A 23,957-nucleotide genomic window follows, 5' to 3' on the forward strand; every position below is an offset into this window, starting at 1 on the left:
CAGCCTTTTCAATTCACTAACCATTTGCTACAATGCAGCTAATAATTTGCAAAATCATTTATTTATTTATTTTAAAAGTAGCCTTATTATTTGCTTGTGGAATATCATGAGCAGATGATTTTTCCTGAATTTATTCAATGCATATAAATTTTAGCTCGACAGGATGGTTGTGAATGATTGAAAATGAACATAAGAACTGTCATACTGGGTCAGACCAAATGTCCATCCAGCCCAGTATCCTGTCTTCTGACAGTGGCCAAAGCCAGCTGCCCCAGAGGGAATGAACAGAACAGGTACTTATCAAGTGATCCATCCCCTGTTGCCCATTCCCAGCTTCTGGCAAACAGAGGCTAGGGGCACTGTCCCTGTCCATCCTGGCTAATACACATTGATGGACCTACCATCCATGAACTTATCTAGTTCTTTTTTGAACACTGTTACAGTCTTGGCCTTCACACATCCTCTGGCAAGGAGTTCCACAGGTTGACTGTGCATTTTGTGAAATAATACTTCCTTTGTTTGTTTTAAACCTGCTGCCTATTAATATCATTTGGTGACCCCTAGTTCTTGTGTAACCCTTCTGCCTGTCAGAGTTGGCAGCAACAAGGGCCGGGTTCAATATCTAGGGGTTCGATTCCAATAACACAATGCAAACCGGCTCGAGCCCCCACCCAGTGACCTGGGACAAATATATACCACCCCCGCTGGGCACCTCCAAGAGGCAATACTTCCCCTCTCGCAAGCACATAGTCTGAGTGTAGCAAAAGTCTTTTAATAACAGAGAGAAACAATGTGGCATTATGTTGGGGAAACACCACCAACCGGATTCATAACACAACCCATGAGCAAAAACAACCCCACCCCAGGCAAATTGGGGCATGCCCTTTTCCCTTTGGTTCTTGAGTCCAGCAACCCCAAAAGTCCAATGCCCCAAAAGTCTCTGTCCCTGGTCAGGGCAGCCCCAGAGTTCGAAAGTTTATCGGCGGAGCTTTACCTCCCAACCTGGGTGGAAATGGGACGGGGGTAAGAGGCACCTTACGTGATCTGAAGCTGACCGCCCCATAGCTCCATAGCGGCGCTCCGCTCCGCCAGCCGCCCCACAAAACTCCTTCGCGCAGCTGCACTCCGCTCCACCAGCCGCCCCACGAACTCCTTCGCTCAGCTGCGCTCCGCTCCGCCAGCCGCCCCACGAACTCCTTCGCTCAGCTGCGCTCCGCTCCGCTCCGCCCCGCCAGCCGCCCCACGAACTCCTTCGCTCAGCTGCGCTCCGCTCTGCCAGCCGCCCCACGAACTCCTTCACTCAGCTCCACGGCCCACAAGCAGCTCCTGCCATCCACACACTGCTCCGTGTCGAACTGCTTCACCAGCCGTCCCGCAAACTGCTCCACAATATATCTTCAGGCTCCCCCACTACTTAACACAACACTCAGTGATTTCAGCTCTTAGGTGAATTCAGCTTATAGTAGGGGAGCCCCAGTGCTGGTGCACTGTCAGCCCAAAGTGAGCTCAGCAGCCTATAACTAGACTTCTAATGAAATCAAAATTAGCTCTGATATTCCACAGTGGAGAGAGGAGGAAGTGCAATCAGCATGTAAGGCCCTCACCAAGGGGCCCATGCCACCAAGTATTAATACTTGTCCCCAGCCTCTCTCCATTCACACAGTTTTGGAACCCATGACCCTTGCCTAGCGAGTGCTACTTAGATGATGGTGAATCCCTCCATCGTAACAAAAGGCCACGTACAGTTCCAAGCACAGTTCCCATAATCAGGGTAATAACAATTTATTCTTTCTGCCCCAATAACAGAGACACTGGGGATCCCACAGCAGCCAAAGTGACCATTTGGGCAGCTATGGTCTCATTCTAGGCGTGGTGGGTGTGCCTATGCAAATGAGATCGGCCCCTAAAGTTCTTTTCCACAATTTACCACACCTCACCACCAGATGTCAGGGTGGAGCTCATCCTGACACTGCTTACACTTGTGTTATGAAAAGGAGTAAATAACATTTTGTTATTTACTTTCTCCACACCAGTCATGATTTTATAGACCTCTATCAGATCCCCCCTTAATCGTCCCTTTTCCAAGCTGAAATGTCCGACTTATTAATCTCTCCTCATATGGCAGCCGTTCCATACCCCAATCATTTTTGTTGCCCTTTTCTGAACCTTTTCTAATTCCAATATATATTTTTTGCGATGGGGTGACCACATCTGTATGCAGTATTCAAGATGTGGGCGTACAATGGGTTTATATAGAGGCAATATGATATTTTCTGTCTTATTATCTATCCCTTTTTTAATGATTCCCAACATTTTGTTTGCTTTTTTGACTGCCACTGCACATTGAGTGGATGTTTTCAGAGAACTATCCACAATGACTCCAAGATCTCTTTCTTCAGTGGTAACAGCTAATTTAGACGCCATCATTTTATATGTATAGTTGGGATTATGTTTTCCAACGTGCATTACTTTGCATTTATGAGCATTGAATTTCATCTGCCATTTTGTTGCCCAGTCACCCAGTTTTGTGAGATCCTTTTGTAGCTCTTTGCAGTCTGCCTGGGACTTAACTATCTTGAGTAGTTTTGTATCATCTGCAAATTTTGCCACCTCACTGTTTACCCCTTGTAAACCGGAACGGTGTTGCTTAGCTGGAATCAGATAATATTGTTTCTGCCCCTTGTTTGGATGTTTAGGCATTAAATGAAAAAAATTGTTTGTGACTTTTAAGATTTACTTTCCCTGAATAGTTTAGCCTATTATGAAAAGCAAAACACAAAAGGGGACCAAACATAGCTGAAATGAACCCATTTAAAAAAAAAAAGGACTATTTTCAGATTCAGGTTTGTATTGTTTACTCTGTGCTAACTAATGTGTTGCTACTGCAACATTAAAATAAATTGTAACTGTCACTTAGACTTGATCATAGCAGCCGGATAAAGCCTTTATAACACATGCTCTACTCCTTCCATTTGTATTGATACTGCGGTAGGAAAATGCCACTGCTGTTTTGCTACCTTTCAGCAGCACTAAAATTCATTAAAAATGAATCCGATTGTCAGCCCTGCAGTAGAGTTGGCTGGTCGCAGAGAAGGAGCAGCATAGGCAGCAGCACCATTATGCTTCAGCCTTTTGAAATAACCACCACTGGAGATGTGTCTGTGCAATCCTTGACTGCTCCCCCGCCCACACCTGCTAAAACCCTATCAGGGTACTAGTTGTGATGGGAATTTATTATGTGGATACCTGTCCACTAGAAACTGAACTGAGACCCCCAATTCATCTCCATAGGCCGGGGTGGGCAAACTTTTTGGCCTGAGGGCCACATCTCGGTATGGAAATTGTGTGGAGGGCCAGTTGGGGCAGGGGATTGGGGCACAGAGGCACGATGAGGGCTCTGGCTGGGGGTGACTCTGGAGAGGGCTGGGAATGTGGGGTTTGGGGTGGAGAAAGGAGCTCTGGGCTGGGATGGAGGGGTTTGGACAGTGGGAGGGGGCTCTTGGTTGGGGCAGGGGATTGGGGCGCATGGGGGGTGAGGCTCCAGCTGGGGATGAGGGGTTTGGGGTGCAGGAGGGTGCTCTCAGCTGGGATCAAAGGGTGTGGAGGTCAATCAGGCTGGGGCAAGGGGCTGGGGTGGGGCAGGGGCTCAGGGGTGCAGGATCCGGCTGGCGCTTATCTGAAGAGGCTCCTGGAAACAGCAGTCTGTCCCCTCTCTGGAGGCAAGGCCATGCCCCTCTGTGTGCTGCCCCGTCGGCAGGCACCTCCCCCGCAGCTCCCACTGGCCGTGGTTCCTGGCCCATGGGAGCTGAAGAGCAGATGCTTGGGGCAGGGGCAGCGTGCAGAGCCCCCTGGCTGCTCCAGCTTCCAGGAGCCGCGTGGAACTGAACTAGGCAAGCCCCCTGACCCTGCTTCCCAGCTGGAGCACCGGAGCGGGCAAGCTCCTAACCCCGGCGGGAGCTCGAGGGCTGGATTAAAAGGTCCGATGGGCCAGATGCAGCTCACGGGCCATAGTTTGCCCACCCCTGCCATAGGTCAAACAGCCAATGCAGAGGAACAAGCTTTCAATCACTATCAGCCTGAACTATGAAATATTCTGAATTCCATTTTCAATCAACCCCCTTTAAAAACCAAAAACCCCACCAGATCCAATTGTCACAATGAAAAACCTAAAGAACCTCTGAGTAATATTCTAGGGTGCTCTTTTTTAATCAAACTCTATGCAAAGTTCTATTCAAAGTCATTATTACTAGACTAGAAACAATTTCTGTTCTCACTCGGTTCCTAAATCCTCATTGCTCATTCTTTTTCACTGTGATGCCCATGAATGTCTTGGATGGTTTAACCAACAAATCCTACATTTTGGCAGCGGGTAGACTAGACAACCCTTGTGGTCCCTTCTAAGCCAATGGTTCTATGATTCTATGACTATTCTGATCTGCCTGAAACAATCTCAGTCCTGGACCGCGTAGTGCTGGTCATAGATGGGCATCACAATCCCCTCCGTCCTGCGCTTGTGTGCCACACAGCGATTTAGATGGTATTTTCTACCATCATCACCACGACTTTAAAGGAGAAGTAATTAAGATTACTGACCTCTCACAGAACCATAACGTCTTGCAACAGTGCCTCAGAGAAACTGTCCCTCAGCTACAACTCAGCTCAGCTACAAACAGACTTCAGCATGAAGGCTTGCCCAAGGAGGATGTGGGCTCACAGTTAAAATCTAACAAAAACTAACCACTTAGATAAGCTATTGTGCATATTTAACAGACAAGCTGCAAAAGCCTGCGCTGTGCAAAGCAGTAGAATAAAAAGTTAAATAAAAGCAGACACTGGCATCAATGTTATTAGAACAGTGGTTCTCAAACTAGGGGTCAGGACCCCTCAAGGGGTCACAAGGTTATTAGATGGGGGGTTGCGAGCTGTCAGCCTCCACCCCAAACCCCGCTTTGCCTCCAGCATTTATAATGGTGTTAAATATATTTAAAAGTGGTTTTCATTTATGAGGGGGTGGGGGGCCGCACTCAGAGGCTTGCTATGTGAAAGGGTCACCAGTACAGAAGCTTGAGAACTACTGTATTAGAATTTATAACATCCAAAGCAGAGGTTCTTAAACTGTGGTCCGTGGACCACCAGTGGTCCGAACTCCATTCAGGTGGTCCGCGGTTAGATCCCTCTAAGGTGAGAGCCTGGGCAGCAGCACACAAGAGAATGAAGGGCCATCCAACTAATTAGTGGAGCTGCGCAGGCATGGCTCCACTAATTAGGTGCCTGAACCCTGGAGAAGACGCACGTGTGAGGTGGTAGCCATGGGGGAAATCGGAAGGATGGGGGAAAATTTGGGATGTGCAGGGCTGTGGCGGCCAGAGAAAGAGGCGATTTTCCCCAGTTCCAGGGCTGTGGCTGCCAGGGAGAGACCCCCCTCCCTCTCAGCCCCAGCTCGGGGGCTGCTGTGGCGGGGGAGAGAGGGCACATCCATCGCATTAGAAAGGTAAGACTACCGATATTAAAATATGAGTTTTATTTGTAGAACAAAAAAGTTTATTAAGGTTTTTTTATATAGTACTTTTATCCAAAGCGCTTTACAATAGTTAGCTAACAGTACAAACAACCTTTGGAAAGATCATTAAGTGGTTCACCGAGACCCTCAGCAATTTTCAAGTGGTCCGCAGGGAAAAAAAATGTTTGGCAACCACTGATCTAAAGTGTTCCATGCTCCTCTGACGTATCCTTAGATATGCCACAGTGCAGATCATGAGGACAGTGCAACACCGGTCTACATGTAATCATGGCCTCACTCACCATTGCATTTTTCAAAACAACACTCATCTTCTAAAACAAAGCAGCTTCTCTCTCACAGCGCCATACATTGTGAGGGCAGGGGGGACCATTATAGTCATCTATTAATAGAGCACCTTCATACAATCTTTATAACTTCTTAAAACTAGACAAAAAAAGTAAGGTGGCCAGAGCAATGTTAACGCCCCCTGTTGTTAAATGCACAACATAACATGTCCTATAGTATAGAACAGTAGAGGTAACCAGAAGAATGAGACACAGTTGCATTGCCTAAACATCCATACGTTTTCTCTGCAGCCAGAGTCCTCACACAGCAGTACCTGGATCTACCCTAGATCTAGTTGCAGGCAGCATGGTTCTGCTACCTAGTCAGCTTTAATCCACCATTGCCCTCCGCTTCAGGGACTAGAGCTCTGTGCTTCAGAGGCAGATCAGCAAGTCTCTTTAAGGGGAACCCCTGCCTCTTGGAGATAAGTTATGCTGGAGACTTAACTTAGAAACACCAGGAGCCAGCTGCAGTTTAAGGCTGACCAGTATACGGTGGGCAGCATCACACTCCAGTTGCTGTACATATAGTTCCCCTGGGCCTGCACGAGTTATACCAAGATACCCACACTATCTTCCTTATACCTGGGGCTATGGATCCAGTGAACAGGCCCTCATTTGATGGCAGGCCAACTCCCCCATTATGCTTTTAAAAATACATTAAAAATAGATTTAAAAAGGGAGCTGTATTTCATGTATGTGTACACCTCAGTATGTGGGCATCATGAATCAGATTGGTTGGTATTGTCAGAACTTTTCTGTGAAGATCCCAGAACCCTATAGGAGAGGCCTTAAAATAGACTATCAAGTCCAGAATGGGCAGGAGGCACCTGCTCAAGGGCACAAAGCCTAGAGAAGGAAATGTGGTGGTTGTAGCAGGACTGCTGCTTACTGAGCCTCCATTCTGGCCGGGGTGTCTCTGCAGGCTCCCCTCCTTTGTTTTTCCTCTGTTCAGGGCCCTTTAAGAACCCATAGAGGCTTTCTCTAGTTAACAGCACCCCTGCATGGGGCTAGTTTAATACCACAAGCAGTTTACAACAATCTACAGCCCCAAACTAAAATCCATTCTAGCAACACAAAGAAAAGTCCATACTTGCTCTGGCCTGTTCTCTCAGCGCTAGGGCTTCTCTTCCATCCTGGTCCAATCTCTCAGCCAGTCCCCCCCTCACTGGGGCTCTGATATCCAGTCCCAAACACAGGCAGGGTTTTCTGCCCCTCAGAAGCCTCCTGCTCACTTGGGTGTTACCCTCCAAACTCTCTGGTATCATGATCCTACCAGAATGCTTTTTTCTCCCTGAGCTTTCCCCTTTTGCTGTAGCCACCTCTGCTCTTCATGGGGAATTGCCTGATTCCGCTCAGGTGGGGCTCATTCTGTAAACAGGTGTGACTTAGCCCCAGGCTCTCCAGCCCACAGGACAAGCCACCCTGCTACAGTAGTGCAGAGACCAGTGCTAGGGCCCTCAAGAATAACCTGCTGAGGTGTGGATGCTTGTATATGACAAATTAAAATGAGCTCTTTGGGCTTTTTGAACAGTTGCCACTATCAAATGTCTGAATTGTGTGTGATTGTTACACTGTGTATTGTTATGGCTCGCTTCTGAGGAGACTCTGCTGTATGTTACTGCAACTGCTGAACAGCCAAAAATATATAAATTTGAGGACTGGGAGGTATTAGCAGAACTTGCTTCTGGCAAGCCACTTTTAATAACACAGTTACCTACATTATAGCTCTATTTAAACTGTGCTGTAACTTTAAATGGTGGTGCCTTCTCTGATCTCTGCATGGGAGAGTCACTGACATTTAACAAAGGTCTCCCAACTGTTTTGAAAATCTCACCCATAATCTCTGGACTCAATATCCTAACACTTACCAGTTTACTCAACTAAGAGACAGAGAGGGGTCAGCAACCAAAACTCTGTGTGTCCCAGCTGTAGCCAGACAGCCAGCCCCCCCCCTCAGACCAGCATTGCTGGAAACACAGGAGGAAGCAGGAACAGGGCACTTAACATATATTCCAGCACAGCCTTTGAAGCTGTGAAAGCACAGGTGTGCTGCTACAATGTGCCTCTGGGAACAGATACAACGATTAAGCTCACAGCAGGCAGAGGCCCTGTGACAGACATGGCTGTTAGCCCCTACTAAATAGCGTGATGCACACACACCAACATCCTAGTTGGGAAAATATTTACCCTGATAAAAGAAATGTCCAGTCGTCGACACTTATTGTTTCTCTCCTTTGCAAGTGTAAACTACTCTTGCGAAAGCTGGCGTCACCCCGACAGACCAGCCTCAATTTGGCATAAGAAAGGAGAAAGAGAATAAAGGAGTACAGAGGTATAAGTAGGGGACCTACAGCACCATGATTTTTGAGTGCTTTTCACTATCTATCTGCTGGTCAGATAAGTGACAGCCTCCCAAGGCTTCTGCAGCTAAGAGGGTCCCTACGCCTTGTCCCTTATTCGTCTTTCCGCGGAATTGAGTGACCGATCCTGGCTTGGCACCGCTGAAATCGAGAGATGCAAGGAGGGTAAGAAGCACCCACACCTGATCTCCTATCTTTAGTGTACACATATTTTGACATAGAGCTCTATACTTTGTTTTCTTTCTTTGGGATTGTGGCTTCAGTTTTGTAACTTGTTTGTGTGTGTAACATCTCTACATTTAAATAAGTAGGCACTAGCAATTTTGTAACCACATGATTAGAATCTAGCTTAATAAATTTTTGGTAACCATTTATGCATAAGCCTGACTTGTTTTCTCTGGTTTACTGTAAAGCAGCCAACACAATTAAAGAACCTCAGCCGTTTTGGCTCTAAAGCCTGGCCATTAGGTGAGAGTACTAAGAGCCTAGCGTTGAGTTGTGCCGCCTCCACGGGGCAAACTCTTGGGGCATCTGTCAGTCAATCCTGGCTGCCCGCTGCGAAGGAGCTCTGAGCTCTAGCAGTTAAAGTCACGGGTGGTTAGGACCTTGGGGCATCCGTCAGCCTAGCCCGGGCTGCCCGCCGCGAAGGGACAGTGCGTCCTAGCGGTTAAAGTCACGGATGGTATAAACGGGCATAGCTGGCACCTCACCAAACATCCTTGGCCGTCGGCTAACACCAGCCTAGACCAAAACTCTGTGTGTTCTGTCTAGAAATTCTCCAGCAGAATTAGGTACTATCAGCATGAGGTAGCTTGGCCATGGTACAGCTGATCAGAAAAACGGATTATTTTTCACTGAAAATTTCAACATTTCAGCCAAAAGTCTGAAAATGAGTGTGTGTGTGTATATGTGTGTGTAGCTGGGGGAGATAGTGTTTGTCTTGCTTTTAAATAAGTTGAAATTTTCCACTGAAAATTTCATTCATTCAAAAGTTCAGTTTTCTATTGACAAACTGTTTTGATGGAAAATTTTTGACCAGCCATAGCCAACACTCCAAATGTGTCCCCTCGCCCCCACCCTGGAAATATAACAATATCTTAACCCCTCCATCCCCCCCACCCAAAACTGCCATTTTCTCTGTGCCCAAAAGATCTCCAAGTCAGAGCTCCTATTGGTACAGTCCACTGGACCCTCACAGTGCTCTGTGCAGCACCACTGATCTGAAGAGTACTTGCGGCTGGTTGGCAGAGGCTGAGGGAAGAGAATGATACTGTGATCTCCTTCGGGCAGAGATGAAAGAAGGCTGTTTTGGTGCGACATGTCACCTTAACTCTTGGTTTGCCAACGTTTGAGCTTTTGGAATCAAACTCTCCCATGCTAGAAGGGCACTGGGAGCACAGGGCTACAGAGTGTCTACAGCCTTAACTGCATGTTACAGGTTTTTGCATGTAAATATCTATACCTATCTGGGACCCCACTTTTTGTCAGTATTGGACAGATAAATAACGTGTAGCTATTCCATAGAAACAGGAGTCACACTGAGTGTAGCTTAGCTGAGGAATATGTTCTGTTTCTTTCAAGCCATCCTGGAAACAAACTCAATCCTTTCTCCCAGTATAGAAGTGCTGCATGGTCTCCTATTAGTTGTGGCCCTGCTGTGATCAAGGGTTATGCATTTTACTGAAAGGATTACATATATAGCCTGGGGGTTGTAGGTTGCAACAACTTGTCTTGTAGCTGCTGTACATGAAAAGGCTTATACCTTGTATGTTGTATAGAATATAGAAACTCAAGAAAGTTCAAAGAGATTTTAGCTTCTTAAGTAAAGTGCGTCTCTCTGCGGGTACAATCCTTATTTTCTCTTCCAGTGCCTGGCAAAGTTTAAAATATGAGAGTTCTCATTAGTCTCTTTATTTAATTCCTACTTATATTTTCACCACTAGATGGGAGTATAGCTATACCATGCTACAGAACTAGAATCGTGTTCCTGTGTGTGACTATACAGAGTGCTGTCTGAGGAATAACAGTCCTAAAAACACCTCAGCGGAGCCTGAGTCATCTTAGTGGAACCCAAACCATAGCATCACACGATGTTCTTCCTGCCCAACGTGCCTGGTGAAACGCACATGCCATATGCTGCCTCTGCAAGGTGAGGATGCTCTTTGAGCACCAGGTTCTGTCAGCCATAAACAAACACTTTATTATTTCAACAACTCAGACGGAGCACTTACTCTCAGGTTACTTGTGATGAAAGGAATCACAGAGTATACATAAAAAGAAGCACAGCCCTTCAGAGTTGATAAATAACTAGGATAATTCTCAGTGATAAATAGGGAGATAGACATCATATGACTTATGTATTTTATTCATTTATAGGACAATTCTCTACCTTTACATTCCATGCAGCGCACGCAACTATTACAACATGGCATAGGTCAGACATGCTTATCAAACACCAGAAGCAGGGCAGCTACTCATGGACTTTGAAACAAAAATACCAAGAGGCATCATGCTCATGCATGTGCCAACAGATATAAACACAGTGCCTTCCCATGTAGATTTGGTAGCAAATTTTGTGTCTAAAAGGAACTCCCTATTGCCCCAAAGCAGATTTATAGAATTATATTTGCAAAAAAGCCACCTGTTTTTAAAAGCATATAGTCAAGATAAAATGCTGTATTTAAAAAGTCTACAATTATTAAAATGGAAGAATTTTTAAAAAATAATTTGCACATTTATGGTCTCTGTTTGTAGAACATTCTATTTAACCTTTAGTCTTTAAATCTTCAGCCATTTTCAAGTTCTCATGCACTATCCCACTGCTGCTGTGTTTAGGTTTACAGTTATTACTTAGCTATTTCCAGAAATACCCACAGTGTGCTAGTTTTCCAAACAGAGAAGAAGGTGTGACCTCTGCTCTGAGAAGCCCACAATGTACACATGGAGGATGTTCAATTGCTCCCCAAAGAAGTTGTTAACTGAAATTTAAAAAGTCGTATATTGTTCCCTCTTCCCCCCCCCCCACACACACACACAATTTTGGACCTAAACGAACAAACAAGTATCTAGGAGCTAATCCCTGGAGGGTCTCTCTTTCCAATTCCCCAAACTGACCTGTAGTATAAATCCAATTGGAATCCATCCCAACGCTACAAAAGCTGCAAAACCCTCTGTAGAGAATTCTACCTCCCACTGCTTGGGATTAGATAAGAACTTCCAGCACCCTTAAAACAACCCAGAGAGAACAGGTAGTAAAACAGAACATGGCAGAAGACAATGCGGATGACAGAGTGGCACAGAAAAGCAGCACTGTGGAATCTTTCTTTAAAGAGCGAGCGTAGCAGGTTGAGGCAATGCGTACTAGAAGATCTCTCTGGATAGGTCCAGAAAGAAGACACGGAAAGAAATCTCTTCCTGCCCTTTAAATGCTCTACACTGAGAAATCCATCCTCAGTAATAGCGGAGACAAAACACACAAGACTGACATCAGAGACTACAGAAGTCCACTTCCAATGCTGACGAGTGTGAGAGTCCCTCTGTCTGACGAGGGGGTGTTGACGGCTTAACCACTAGTATAGGAAACAATAAATAATCCTGCAGAGCTGGCGTCCAGGTGCTCAGACATTAAGCTACTGAAAATCCTTCTTCAGAAACAGTGTTCCATGAAATGCTGAAATGCAGTCCTGTGCAATACAATGAATTTGCTATTACAACTTTATAGAAGTTTAGTCTGTTAACTTTTACTCTGCTGTTTAGAGGAATCTGCCCAAGCACCAGAAACTGTATCTTCGTCACATGTGCCCGAAGAAATAAAAACAACTAGCTGCCCATTAATGAGTCAAGTGCTATGTCAACATTAACAAAGCATAAGCTTGTCCAAATACAGACCGGCTTAAGTCCCCAAAAGCCAGACCAGCGTTCAAGCTGAAGGGTCATCATGCCTCTAAGACGGCCATCTCATTTTTAAATCAACTAAATGGCTTCACACTCAATATTTGATTGCACAATGGCTCAGATCACATTACCACATCTCAGGGCTGCCTGCGAATCCCTAGAGGCTCATGACCACATATAACAGGAAACACTTAGAGCCCATAAGCCAAATCAGCTCTGGGGCCACATGGCCTGCTTCATAAAAGTCGTCAGAAAACCACAGATGTCACTCTTACTGCTTGCAGGAGACCAAGCTTGAAGCAGTGGCACCTTGTGCCACCCCATGAAAACAAAGGCATTACTAAGAGTGGGGTTCACTTTGCCTTTCTGGCTAAGGACTCTAGTCCATTCATCTCTATGGTATGGCAGTGATGGGAGATGAAGCAATCCACGAAATAGCAGTTTTCTTAAGAAAAAGGAAAACGGGGTCATGCTGAAAATCCAGCTGTGTGGCTCTACTATGATCTTAGAGGATGGCAGATCACAGGATCTCTCTCTTTAGAGAATGTATACATCTTTTCCTACCTTTTAAGAAAGGGTCAGCCAGAGTATCATGATCAGTGCCCATGTCTTTTCCAGCCAGGAATCCATCCTCAGAGCTTTGCTGCCTTGGGAGACAGCCTCTGGACTCCTTGTGGTGTTCAAAGAACTCACATGATTTAATTCTTCTGCTACAAGCATGAACAAAGTGCAGGTAAGTAAAAACACTTGGCGGAACTGCCCTGAGTCTCACTGTAAACTCAAACCACAGCGGCTTTCTTAAGCCACAGAGAAGGCAGCTAAAGAAAAAAAATTAAAAGTGAGTTGAAACATTTTGGAGAAAGCGCCACGCAGTATGGTGAATGAGAATATAATTTTGATGCATTGTTAACAACTAGGCTGTGTGAATGGCTTGGAAAGAACATGAACCTGCTCCTCCCAGTCAGAGTAGCACAGACGTGACTCTGGCAGGCTCCAACGTAACACCATGCTGCAGTGTTACAATGCTGCACTGCATTGTGAAGATGATGCATAAGAACTAGTGAGGTGACTCCAGTGTGGTCGAGTTCAGGTTTGGTTGCCACTTTTAGCAACTGTGGTCCACAGCTCACTCATTACATGTACAGGTGGGGGTTAGCGGATGGGGAGAGCAAAAGCAAGTGTAAAATAATAGTGTGGCTGCAAGGCAAATCATTCCTTTGTATAAGTGAAAAGAAGCGGGGCCAACTGATGTTGGCAGGTTTGGGGAGCTGGAACTGGAGTCTGGAACACAGAAGGAAAGGAGAGTGATGCTGAAGTGGAAAGTCATTTAAAGGCAGAATAGCATGTTGGTTTATATTTGTGGACAAGGAGGTGGAACAGAGAATGTCTGGACTAGGGAACTGCTTGGATTCACAGGGGCAATAGCTTTGGCAAATGACCAAGCATGGGCACAATGTCAAACACACACTTGCTCCACATCTGTCTGGCCCTCCTCCCTCAAGCTGCAGCATAAAAGTCCACACACGGTATTGCCTATACTCAAGGGTGTATCCCACTGGCTATCCCACATGGTATGAATGATTCCTCCAGGGCTGTGCTTCTGCCTTTCTCTGACTTCCCTGTTGGCTTATTAGCTGTGCAAACCTGCCCTGAACTTCTGAAGAGTTTCCCAAACAGCACTTGCTTGACAGCTGGGTTTTCAGCCACTCTCCTCTGTCCGGCTCAGGAACATTCTGTATCCAGCCCAGGGATGTACTTTTTCTTTGGAGCACTGAGCAGGGGTCATTTTGTAGCTCAGATGAGAACATATTGCATGATCAACCAAGAGGATTCAGGGGGGAAGGTGGCAGGGATCCTGGTGTTTCTCAGTCCTTCCTGTCCTTTCTTTATACAGCATTTTTTTCTTATTCGTGTGAAACGGAAAAGCAGTTCAGCTCTGTGAGAAGTAGCTCAGCAGTGCTGGCCCTGACCTTGTGAGCCCCATCTCTGTGAGCACGGACGCTTCAAAAATCTACATTCACCTCAGGGCAGCTGTGGGCGATCCTCACCCACAACACTAAGGATTCCATGCTCATATACACCCAGTCTTCAATTTAAAGCATTTCTTTGCCACGTGTTAATGTATCAGGTTCTGTGGTTAAAAATAGGAGCAATATCAGGCGAGCCAGTGTGGGAATGAACTTTGCCTCTGAGTTACAGGCTGGCAGCACGTCACTCTAACACTCTTCTCATCATGCCCTTGTCTGCCCCTCTTCCTTCCCCCCCCCAAATTACCTACAAGAACTGCTTTGGTACCCAAAATACAAAGCATGCTGCTCCCACCCCTAGTAGATGAAGTGGGGCCACCAGCCAATCTGAAATTCAAGAACACCTCAGTTTTCATATTCCTGTCCCACATCCAGCAAGACAAACTGGAGAGAAAATTTAAAAGCCTTAAACTGATTCCAATTGCACAATACAGCGATCCTATATCATGAGGTTACATTAGCGTGTGATATCATTGCATCAGGATGAGATGATGCAATTCATTGACATATTTTTTATCGTACAAAGACAAATGTAAAGGACAAGAATATGTTGCCCCTCTCGCCTCTAGCACCTCCCTGCCCAAAACAAGCCTAAAAGCTACCACTGCTTACCTGTTACATTCACTCTGATATAGTGACCCACAGCAGTCTGGTGACTTGCATTGGCTCTGCACTGGTAAACACCGCTGTCTGAACGGCTGACATTATGAATCTGCAGGAGCAGAGACAAGCTGACCCGTGCTTGGGGATTTAAGTGCTCTGTTGATAGCAAGCATTCCAGATCTTTGCCAACCCTAGCACAGCTGTTCTGATTTTCCGCCAGTTTACACCAGTAGACCGTCAGATCTGAAGACTGTTTCTGTTGATGCCACACTGTGCAATTCAAGGTCAGGGGATCTCCTTCTTTAAGGATAAAACTGGCTGATGAGTAAATGATTTCAAGCATGTCACATCCTGGGGAGTAAGAGAGCAGATATTAACTGGAGAGGCTATTGTATGAGCATTAACCTGCCCCCTGTCCCGGACACCTGCCACTTCTGCAGCGTGAGGGAGACCCTGGCGCACGTTTACCTGGAGTGCGCCAGGTTGCAGCCCCTATTCTGGCTCCTCTTAGATATCCTGTTACGTTTTTGGCTGCACTTTTCCCCTCACCTTCTTATCTATGCACTACCTATCCGTGGCCCCACAAAGTCATGGGACCTCGTGGTCAACCTCCTCCTGGCCCTGGCTAAAGTGGTCATCGATAAAACCAGGGAGAGGAGATTGGCAGACGGGGCCTCCTGTGACTGTGGGGCCTATTTCTGATCCTCCGTCCGTTCACGCATCCGGGCAGAGTTCTTCTGGGCGGTGTCCACTGGCTCCCTTGATGCCTTCGAGGAGCAGTGGGCACTGTCCAAGGTTCTCTCCTCGGTGTCCCCGTCAGATTCCCTTCGTTTGACCCTTTGTCCGCACTCCTGTCCCTGTTATTTCATTAGCTGTCCTCTGAAATCACTTGGCTTCCAGATCCTGTGGATCCTCCCCTGTGGATCCTTCTGCCCGCCCACTTCCTGGATCCCAATAGGATCTTTCAGGTGACTTGTAAGCTCTTGGGGCAGGGATGGTCTCATACTCTGCATGTACAGTGCTTAGCACAATGAGGCCCTGACTTCGGTTAATGCCTCCAGGTGCTGTTGAAATACAAATAATTAATAATTTGGCTTTTCCCATAACCTCAGTGTTTCTTGGCAGGCCTTCTGTGGAACTGTGTGATGAGGGATAGCACAGTATCCCCCACCTATCTTCTACAAGGTCTAGGGCACGCAGGTTGGCCAAATATTTTCTGCCAAGGAGAGTGTGAACAGAAAATCGGGTTTGATAAATGTCAGCTTTCCTCAAAAAAGGTTTATTTTTCATTAGAAAACCTAAAAGCCTAAAATTTTCAATTTTCAGTAGTTTGACTGAAAACTTTTGGTTTTTCAAAAGAACAATCACAATGTTTCACAGGAAAAATAAACCTTTTTCTAGCCAGCTCTAGATATTCCTCCTTCTGAGGTCAGAGTTCACCTTCTCTCTCAGGCTATTCAAGGGAAAGGAGTGCTTGTAGCATAGGTAGGCAAACCTACCTTGGCTTTAATCTAGCCAGCATAGGTAACAATAGCAGTGTAGATGTGGGGGAACAGCTTCCGCAGAGGCGAACAACCCAGGATCCCTGGAGGGCTTATACTCTCCTTGCTGGCTAGTGCTTGAGCCGGTGCCCACCATGCCTACACTGCATCGTTTAAAGCTAGCATGGGTATAATGCTACAATCACACCTTTCACTTGCAGTGGACACACACCCTCAGTCACTGTGCCAGTGAGCTAAATTCACCAATGGAGAAGACATGAGGAGACAGACATGATTCAGAGTCTGTCTAGGAAGGGTATTGAGATATACCTCTCCTTTCCCATTCCCCAGACAGCTTCTCTCTTCAGCATAGAAAACTAACTTCTAGATTGGGCTTGAAAACTGTCAGCAACGTCCTCCGTCTTGCCTGGCTTGGCCTTACCTGTAGAACCCTGGCAGATACAAAATGTGTATCCGCATCCGAGCCGCAATCTGCAAACATGGTCCATAGATAACCCCAGATTTGCAGGGTTCTACTTACCTGTAACTTTTATTCCCAATGCTGCCCACAGGAGAGCAACAATAAGGCTGCTTCTTCCACGCCCAATCAGCCAATCCCTGATCCTCATCATTTTCTGGGATACCATCAGATCAAAATCTTGGACAATTATCAGCAGACCCCTTTTCTCTCACAGCAGAGAAAGTGCATTAGAAGCTTCTTCTGCCGTTTATGAGCTGTCAGGAAATTACAAACCTCCCCCCATTAGCTACATGCTCACTGGTTAAAGCACATTGCCACTTAACCTCACTTGAACAGACATCACAGAGAAGAGATCTTCTTAAAGAGCCAGAAGACCATTAACACTTTCACAGTACAACACACACACGCACACGCTGAAAATCACACCTCCCTAAAACAGAGTGAAATAATCATCACTCTAATTTGCAGTCGTTTTAATGACATTTAAGAAATTCTCAAGTATTCAACCATATTGTCTATAGCTTCTCTTCCTTTTCAGCATGGCCTGGCACCAGCCATCTTATCAAATTACTTGTAAAGCTCTTCAAAAAGCAGCCGTGAACCCCCAGCAAAATGTCTTTAGAAAAAAAAAAATCCCAGTTTACTCCATCCCACTCACCATTGTCAAGGTTCCTTCCCCACTCTGAACTCTAGGGTACAGATGTGGGGACCCGCATGAAAGACCCCCTAAGCTTATTCTTACCAGCTTATGTTAAAAACTTCCCCACGATACAAACTTTGCCTTGTCCTTGAACAGTATGCTGCCACCACCAAGCGTTTTAAACAAAGGACAGGGAAAGAGACCACTTGGAGACATCTTCCCCCAAAATATCCCCCCAAGCCCTATACCCCCTTTCCTGGGGAAGGCTTGACAATAATCCTCACCAATTTGAACAGGTGAACACAGACCCAAACCCTTGGATCTTAAGAACAATGAAAAATCAATCAGGTTCTTAAAAAAAGAATTTTAATTAAAGAAAAAGTAAAAGAATCACCTCTGTAAAATCAGGATGGAAAATACTTTACAGGGTAATCAGATTCAAAACACAGAGGATCCCCCTCTGGGCAAAACCTTAAAGTTACAGAAAACAGGAATAAACCTCCCTCTTAACACAGGGAAAATTCACGTAAAACAAAAGATAAACTAATCCACCTTGCCTGGCTTACCCATACTGGTTGCAATATTGGAGACTTAGATTAGGAGGGGTTGGAGAAGATGGATTTCTGCCTGGCCTCTCTCAGTTCCAAGAGAGAGCCAACACATAAACAAAGAGCACAATCCAAAGCCTCCCCACAAAGATTTGAATGTATCTTGTTCCCTTATTGGTCCTTTGGGTCAGGTGCCAGGCAGGTTAGCTGAGCTTCTTAACCTTTACAGGTAACAGGATGTTGCCTCTGGCCAGGAGGGATTTTATAGCACTGTATACAGAAAGGTGGTTACCCTTCCCTTTATATTTATGACAATCACCATTTAGCAGAGAAGGCAGACTTCCTTTTCCCACCCTTATGAACTCATTTGAACATCCTGGGTGTGAAATTTTGACTTAAGTGCTATTGTTTTCATATTCTGGGGGCTTAAGGGAGTGAGGGAGGAAGAAAGAATTAAAAATTATTAGGGCTGTCAACCGATTAAAAAATTAATCGCAATTAATTGCACAATTAAAAAAAATTAATCGTGATTAATCGCACTGTTAAACAGTAATAGAATATCATTTATTTAAATATTTATGAATGTTTTCTACATTTTCAAATATATTTATTTCAATTACAACACAGAATACAAAGTGTACAGTGCTCACTTTATATTGATTTTTTATTACAAGTATTTGCACTATAAAAAACAAAAGAAATAGTATTTTTCAATTCACCTAATACAAGTACTGTAGTGCAATCTCTTTATCATGAAAGTTGAACTTACGAACATAGAATTATGTACAAAAAAACTACATTCAAAAATAAAACAATGTGAAATTTTAGAGCCTGCAAGTCCAGCCAATTGCTCAGACAAATAAGCTTGGTTACATTTGAAGGAGATAATGCTGCCCACTTCTTGTTTACAGTGTCACCTGAAAGTGAGAACAGATGTTCACATGGCACTGTTGTAGCTGGCATTGCAAGATATTTACATGCCAGATGCGCTAAAGATTCATATGTCCCTTCATATTTCAACCACCATTCCAGTGAACATGCGTCCATGCTGATGACAAGTTCAGCTCAATAACAATCCAAAGCAGTGCGGACCAACGCATGTTCATTTTCATCTTCTGAGTCAAATGCCACCAGCAGAAGGTTGATTTACTTTTTTGGTGGTTGAGGTTCTGTAGTTTCTGCATTGGAATGTTGCTCTTTTAAGACTCCTGAAAGCGTGCTTCACGCCCTGGCCCTCTCAGATTTTGGAAGGCACTTCAGATTCCTAAACCTTGGGTTGGTTAGAAATCTCACATTGATTCCTTCTTTGTGTTTTGTGAAATCTAGTGAAAGTGTTCTTAAAATGAACAACATGTGCTGGGTCATTATCCGAGACTGCTCTAATATGAAATATATGGCAGAATGCGGGTAAAAGAGCAGGGGAATACAATTCTCCCCCAAGGAGTTCAGTCACAAATTTAATTAACACATTATTTTTTTAACAAGTGTCATCAGCATGGAAGCATGTCCTCTGGAATGGTGGACGAAACATGAAGGGCCATACGATTCTTTAGCATATCTGGCACGTAAATACCTTGCAATGCCAGCTACAAAAGTGCCATGCAAATACCTGTTCTCATTTTCTGGTGACATTATAAATAAAAAGAGAGCAGCATTATCTCCTGTAAATGTAACCAAACTTGTTTGTCTTAGCGATTGGCTGAACAAGAAGTAGGACTGAGTGGGCTTTTAGGCTCTGAAGTTTTACATCATTTTGTTTTCGCGTGCAGTTATGTAACAAAAAAAATCTACATTTTTAAGTTGTACTTTCATGACAAAGAGATTGCACTTCAGTACTTGTATGAGGTGAATTGAAAAATACTATTTCTTTTATCATGTTTACAGTGCAAATATTTGTAATAAAAATAATATACACTTTGATTTAAATTACAACACAGAATACAATATATATGAAAATGTAGAAAAACATCAATATATTTAATAAATTTCAATTGGTATTCTATTATTTAACAGTGTGATTAAAACTGCGATTAATCGCAACTAATTTTTTTGAGTTAATCGTGTGAGTTAACTGCAATGAATCAACATCCCTAAAAATTATATGTACCAAATATAGGGCACCCACTTGCATCAGCCTAATGTTGAGGGCTACTAGACCTCCAATCCCTAATACAGAACATATGCTTTCCTTCTAGCTAGGAAAATATAGATGTATTTTTAAAAGATTCTATCACCTACTACAGAAAAAAGACAAGAGTTTAAATGACTTAGAAAAACCTATGAACCTAAAACCTAGTTAGAGAAGTTTGTGAAATCTTGAACTCTGAGTTCACTCATCCCTACTGATTAGCAACACCCTCTGCTAGAAGCAAGGATGAGCACATCTCAAGAAGTTCTGAGGTTTGGTATGGAAAAGTATTCAGAAGTGGGGAATTTCCCTCCCGCCAACAGGCTCAATAAGCCATACACAAGAACAAAACCAGGCTGGGAATCTTGGCTTTTGTAAGTTTTCAGGTACTAACAATTTCCATCTGAGCTAGAAACATGACAAGAATAGCTCCGCTCTCAGTATATTTCAGCTCTTCTGCTCTTGATCAGAACCAGGAAGAACAGAGAGGTGTGAAAATGACAAATATGTATCCAAACCCCAGAGAAGTTTCCATGATGCAAAGGTTTGGGGTAGTTCCTACATTACCCAAACCACCTCGCATATCACTAACTAACTGTTTCTAATGGTCCCAACTCAGTAATGAGGCACTGTTTGGCAAGGACCCCCATGGTCTTTTTGTGTTAGAGTTTTATTTACTGTAGGTGCTAAGTAGCAGAGTAATTCCAATCTCATCTTCTTCACTAAGAACCGACTCAGTGCAGTTTAAACTGTCTGATAGCCCAGGTAACGTTTTACAAATATCCGATTAATTTTAGTTACAGAGCATGAACAAAGGGTGCAAACGCTGTTGCTCTTTCAAAAGCTTTTTAAAAGGTGGTGGTTAATGTGTGTGTGTGTGCACGCGCGGGGGGGGGGGGGGAAATCAGTGAAGCCACGGTACAGTTTCAGTAATTCATAAAGGCAAATCAAGACCATAGACTGTATTAGCAGAGGGTAGGTCAGCCTTCCATACTCATTCAGAGCCTGAGAAATAAAATCCTCTACTCTGCAAGGCAGTTTGCAAGAGCAAACTAAATGTAAATGACTTTAATGCTGGTGAAGGCTGCCAGATTGATAGCCCTTGAAACAGACATCCTCTGCCAAAAGTACGAAGTCTCAAGCAGCAGTCCAAGATTCTCCCACATTGCTCTTCCTATCCACCCTTCATTGTGCCTCAGTATTACCCTAAGCAGGCTACTTCTAATGTTGAGAAAGGGACTTACTGTCTAGGGCCCATTAAATCCTGGGTCTCTGCTGAGGGTACTCACCGAGGTAATCAACTGTGACTATGATGTTGTAATGTGGATACACATCCGATAGAAACCGAACTGAAGCGCCTCACTCTTTCCAGACCAGCCATTCTACAGACATCAGAAGGTTAAAAACCTTTAAGCTGCTAGAGACCCAGGCTAGATTCAAGCTGGCAACTTTGCAGTGTATGGCTTTGCATCCTATTACTGCTCCCCTGAACCATCCACTTTCCCACATAGCTACTGGATTTTTGAGCGAAGTAGGACGATGTCAGGAGTAGCATGTGAAATTTAAACATGCCCAGCTTATTTTATATAGGGCTACAAAAAATAAAATAGTCAACCAACCAATTCTAATCTTCAACTAAAGAAATTAACAACAAAATTCTATTCCCCCACTCCCTTGAAGTAATGAATGCTTGTTTTAAGGCAAATAAAATCTCTTTAGATTCATCAGTAACCGTAATTATTCAGTCATAGTAAAGGGTGGGATGAGTGCATTTTGTGCCCAAGATGTATGTTTTCATGACAGTTTTGCAAGGCAAAAGGAAATGACCTGCAATATAAGATCATCTAGTCTTTCAAGGGAAGGTCATGCCTGACTAATCTAATCGCCTTTTATGATGAGATTACTGGTTCTGTGGATGAAGGGAAAGCAGTGGATGTATTGTTTCTTGACTTTAGCAAAGCTTTTGACACGGTCTCCCACAGTATTCTTGTCAGCAAGTTAAGGAAGTATGGGCTGGATGAATGCACTATAAGGTGGGTAGAAAGCTGGCTAGATTGTCGGGCTCAACAGGTAGTGATCAATGGCTCCATGTCTAGTTGGCAGCTGGTATCAAGTGGAGTGCCCTAAGGGTCGGTCCTGGGGCCGGTTTTGTTCAATATCTTCATAAATGATCTGGAGGATGGTGTGGATTGCACTCTCAGCAAATTTGCGGATGATACTAAACTGGGAGGAGTGGTAGATACACTGGAGGGGAGGGATAGGATACAGAAGGACCTAGACAAATTGGAGGATTGGGCCAAAAGAAATCTGATGAGGTTCAATAAGGATAAGTGCAGGGTCCTGCACTTAGGATGGAAGAATCCAATGCATATATTCTCCAGTGTGTTCATGTATTCCATGATTTTTCTGCTCTGCAGAATCTTTCCATTCAGAAAAAATATTAAGGTTCCAGTACTTCTGTATAGCGTGCTGCATCAGAGATGTAAAATGGCACCTATTTATCACAAAACTAGAGGTAGCTTCAAAGCCTAACTTTATTTAAATCCAGTCACTTTTAAATTACTTTGCTCAAAAAAGACAGTATAATCATTAGAGCTGGTTGGAACCTTTGTTGCTAAAATGAAATTTTGGCAAAATGTTCTGTTTTATCTAAGCCAAACTGTTTCATGAAGACATATTGGGTTCCATGAAATGTTCACCAGGAAGGTTTTTTGAGGGGAAGGGCAGGAAGAGAGACATGCTATTTGAATAGCTGAGTGATTAGGGTACAGGCCAGGGAGGTGGAAGACCCAGGTATAGGCCTCAGTGGAACACCAATTTTGAAACTCAAAAGTTGCCGTCTAATTGACTTGTCATCCTCCAGTCAGCTCTAGTAATTATAAAGTGACTAACACACAGTTAAAAGCTACACATATTCGTCCCACACTGTTGTGTGTGTGCCCATATGAGATGATGGAGTCTGAGTCTGGAACTTCTCAATGCTGAATAATGGAGGTTATTTTGCTTGCACTGCCATGAAGACAATGTACCCTCCAATGTTTTTATCCCGGAAAGGAGGAGAGTATATTTTAAACAAGACCAACTGTTGTGAGTGAAAAACAGCATAACTACTTGGATATAAAAATAACCTTAAGATTGAATCCATTCAGATGATGCAGATCGTAACTACCATGACAGATATCGAGCTGAGTTGTAAAATTATACATTTATATGATGATAGCGCTGAGATTCCACCTAGTGTCTTAAAAAGGCAATTCAGGTATCTAGATGTGTAGGCTAACCAAGACCATGACAAGCTCAAACCTCGTTGAAAGCTAAAAAGTGGTATTGAAGCTATAAAACTGCTACTCCCCAATGTAACCACTGGTTCATTGGGATTTTTTTTAATAAAGAATCCCACTGATTAAACAGCTCACTGGTTATTTTTACTTCTTGATTTGTGTGTGTCTGCCCTTTCGGTCAGTGTGCATCTGCTCTGGGGAGAGCTAGCACCTGCATCTAGAGTCTGGAGACTATAATGAGCCTGTATCGCCTCCTCATCACCTCCCCTGTTGTAACTGCAAACAACAGAGGGCTTGTTCCGATGATTACCATACTGCATGTGTTGTCAGACACAAGCCTTTCAAAACCACAGTGACACTAGCTAATGGAGTGCAGGAACTCTCCTCCCCCACATTTCTAGTAGCAGCTCAACACAGTAGGTGCACTGCCGCGTATTACCTCAAAAACAAAGCCAAATATCAATTAATCTAAGATGTTCAAAGATAAGACAGGAAATTAGTGCTGCAGGGGTTGCAAATAGGTCGCCTCATCACCTTCACAACCATGTAGACTTTCCAGTGTGTCCACAGTGCTGAGAGAATCCAAGTCAAGTTACTTCTTGTGGCAGAACTTGGATGCACCCAATAGGAATTCTACCCCCAAAAAAGACACATGGTACATTTAATT

The 23,957-nt window shown here is 44.3% G+C and overlaps 2 protein-coding genes across 3 annotated transcripts in view; both read right to left on the reverse strand.

The window, feature by feature from the left end:
• Positions 1-23,957, reverse strand: part of LOC311514991 (uncharacterized protein) — a 78,630-nt gene that overhangs the window by 39,771 nt on the left and 14,902 nt on the right. The window contains exons 2-3 of one of the 2 annotated variants that reach the window (XM_084617766.1): positions 14,741-15,082; positions 12,666-12,811 (exon numbers count right to left, since the gene is read on the reverse strand). The gene's annotated coding sequence lies outside the window, so the exon portion shown is untranslated. Of the gene's footprint in view, positions 1-12,665; positions 12,812-14,740; positions 15,961-23,957 lie in introns of those variants that run through there. The other variant, XM_084617765.1, reaches the window with a different exon arrangement.
• On the reverse strand, positions 12,900-16,859 carry CD160 (CD160 molecule; the record flags this gene model as incomplete). Its single annotated transcript, XM_084626006.1, has 3 exons — positions 12,900-12,919; positions 14,741-15,082; positions 16,754-16,859. 3 exons carry the CDS (start codon positions 16,857-16,859, stop codon positions 12,900-12,902), a joined length of 468 nt encoding a protein of 155 aa, XP_084482132.1.

This window comes from Lepidochelys olivacea (genome assembly GCF_965140295.1).
Source record: "Lepidochelys olivacea isolate rLepOli2 genome assembly, chromosome: 1".
Taxonomy (NCBI): domain Eukaryota; kingdom Metazoa; phylum Chordata; order Testudines; family Cheloniidae; genus Lepidochelys; species Lepidochelys olivacea.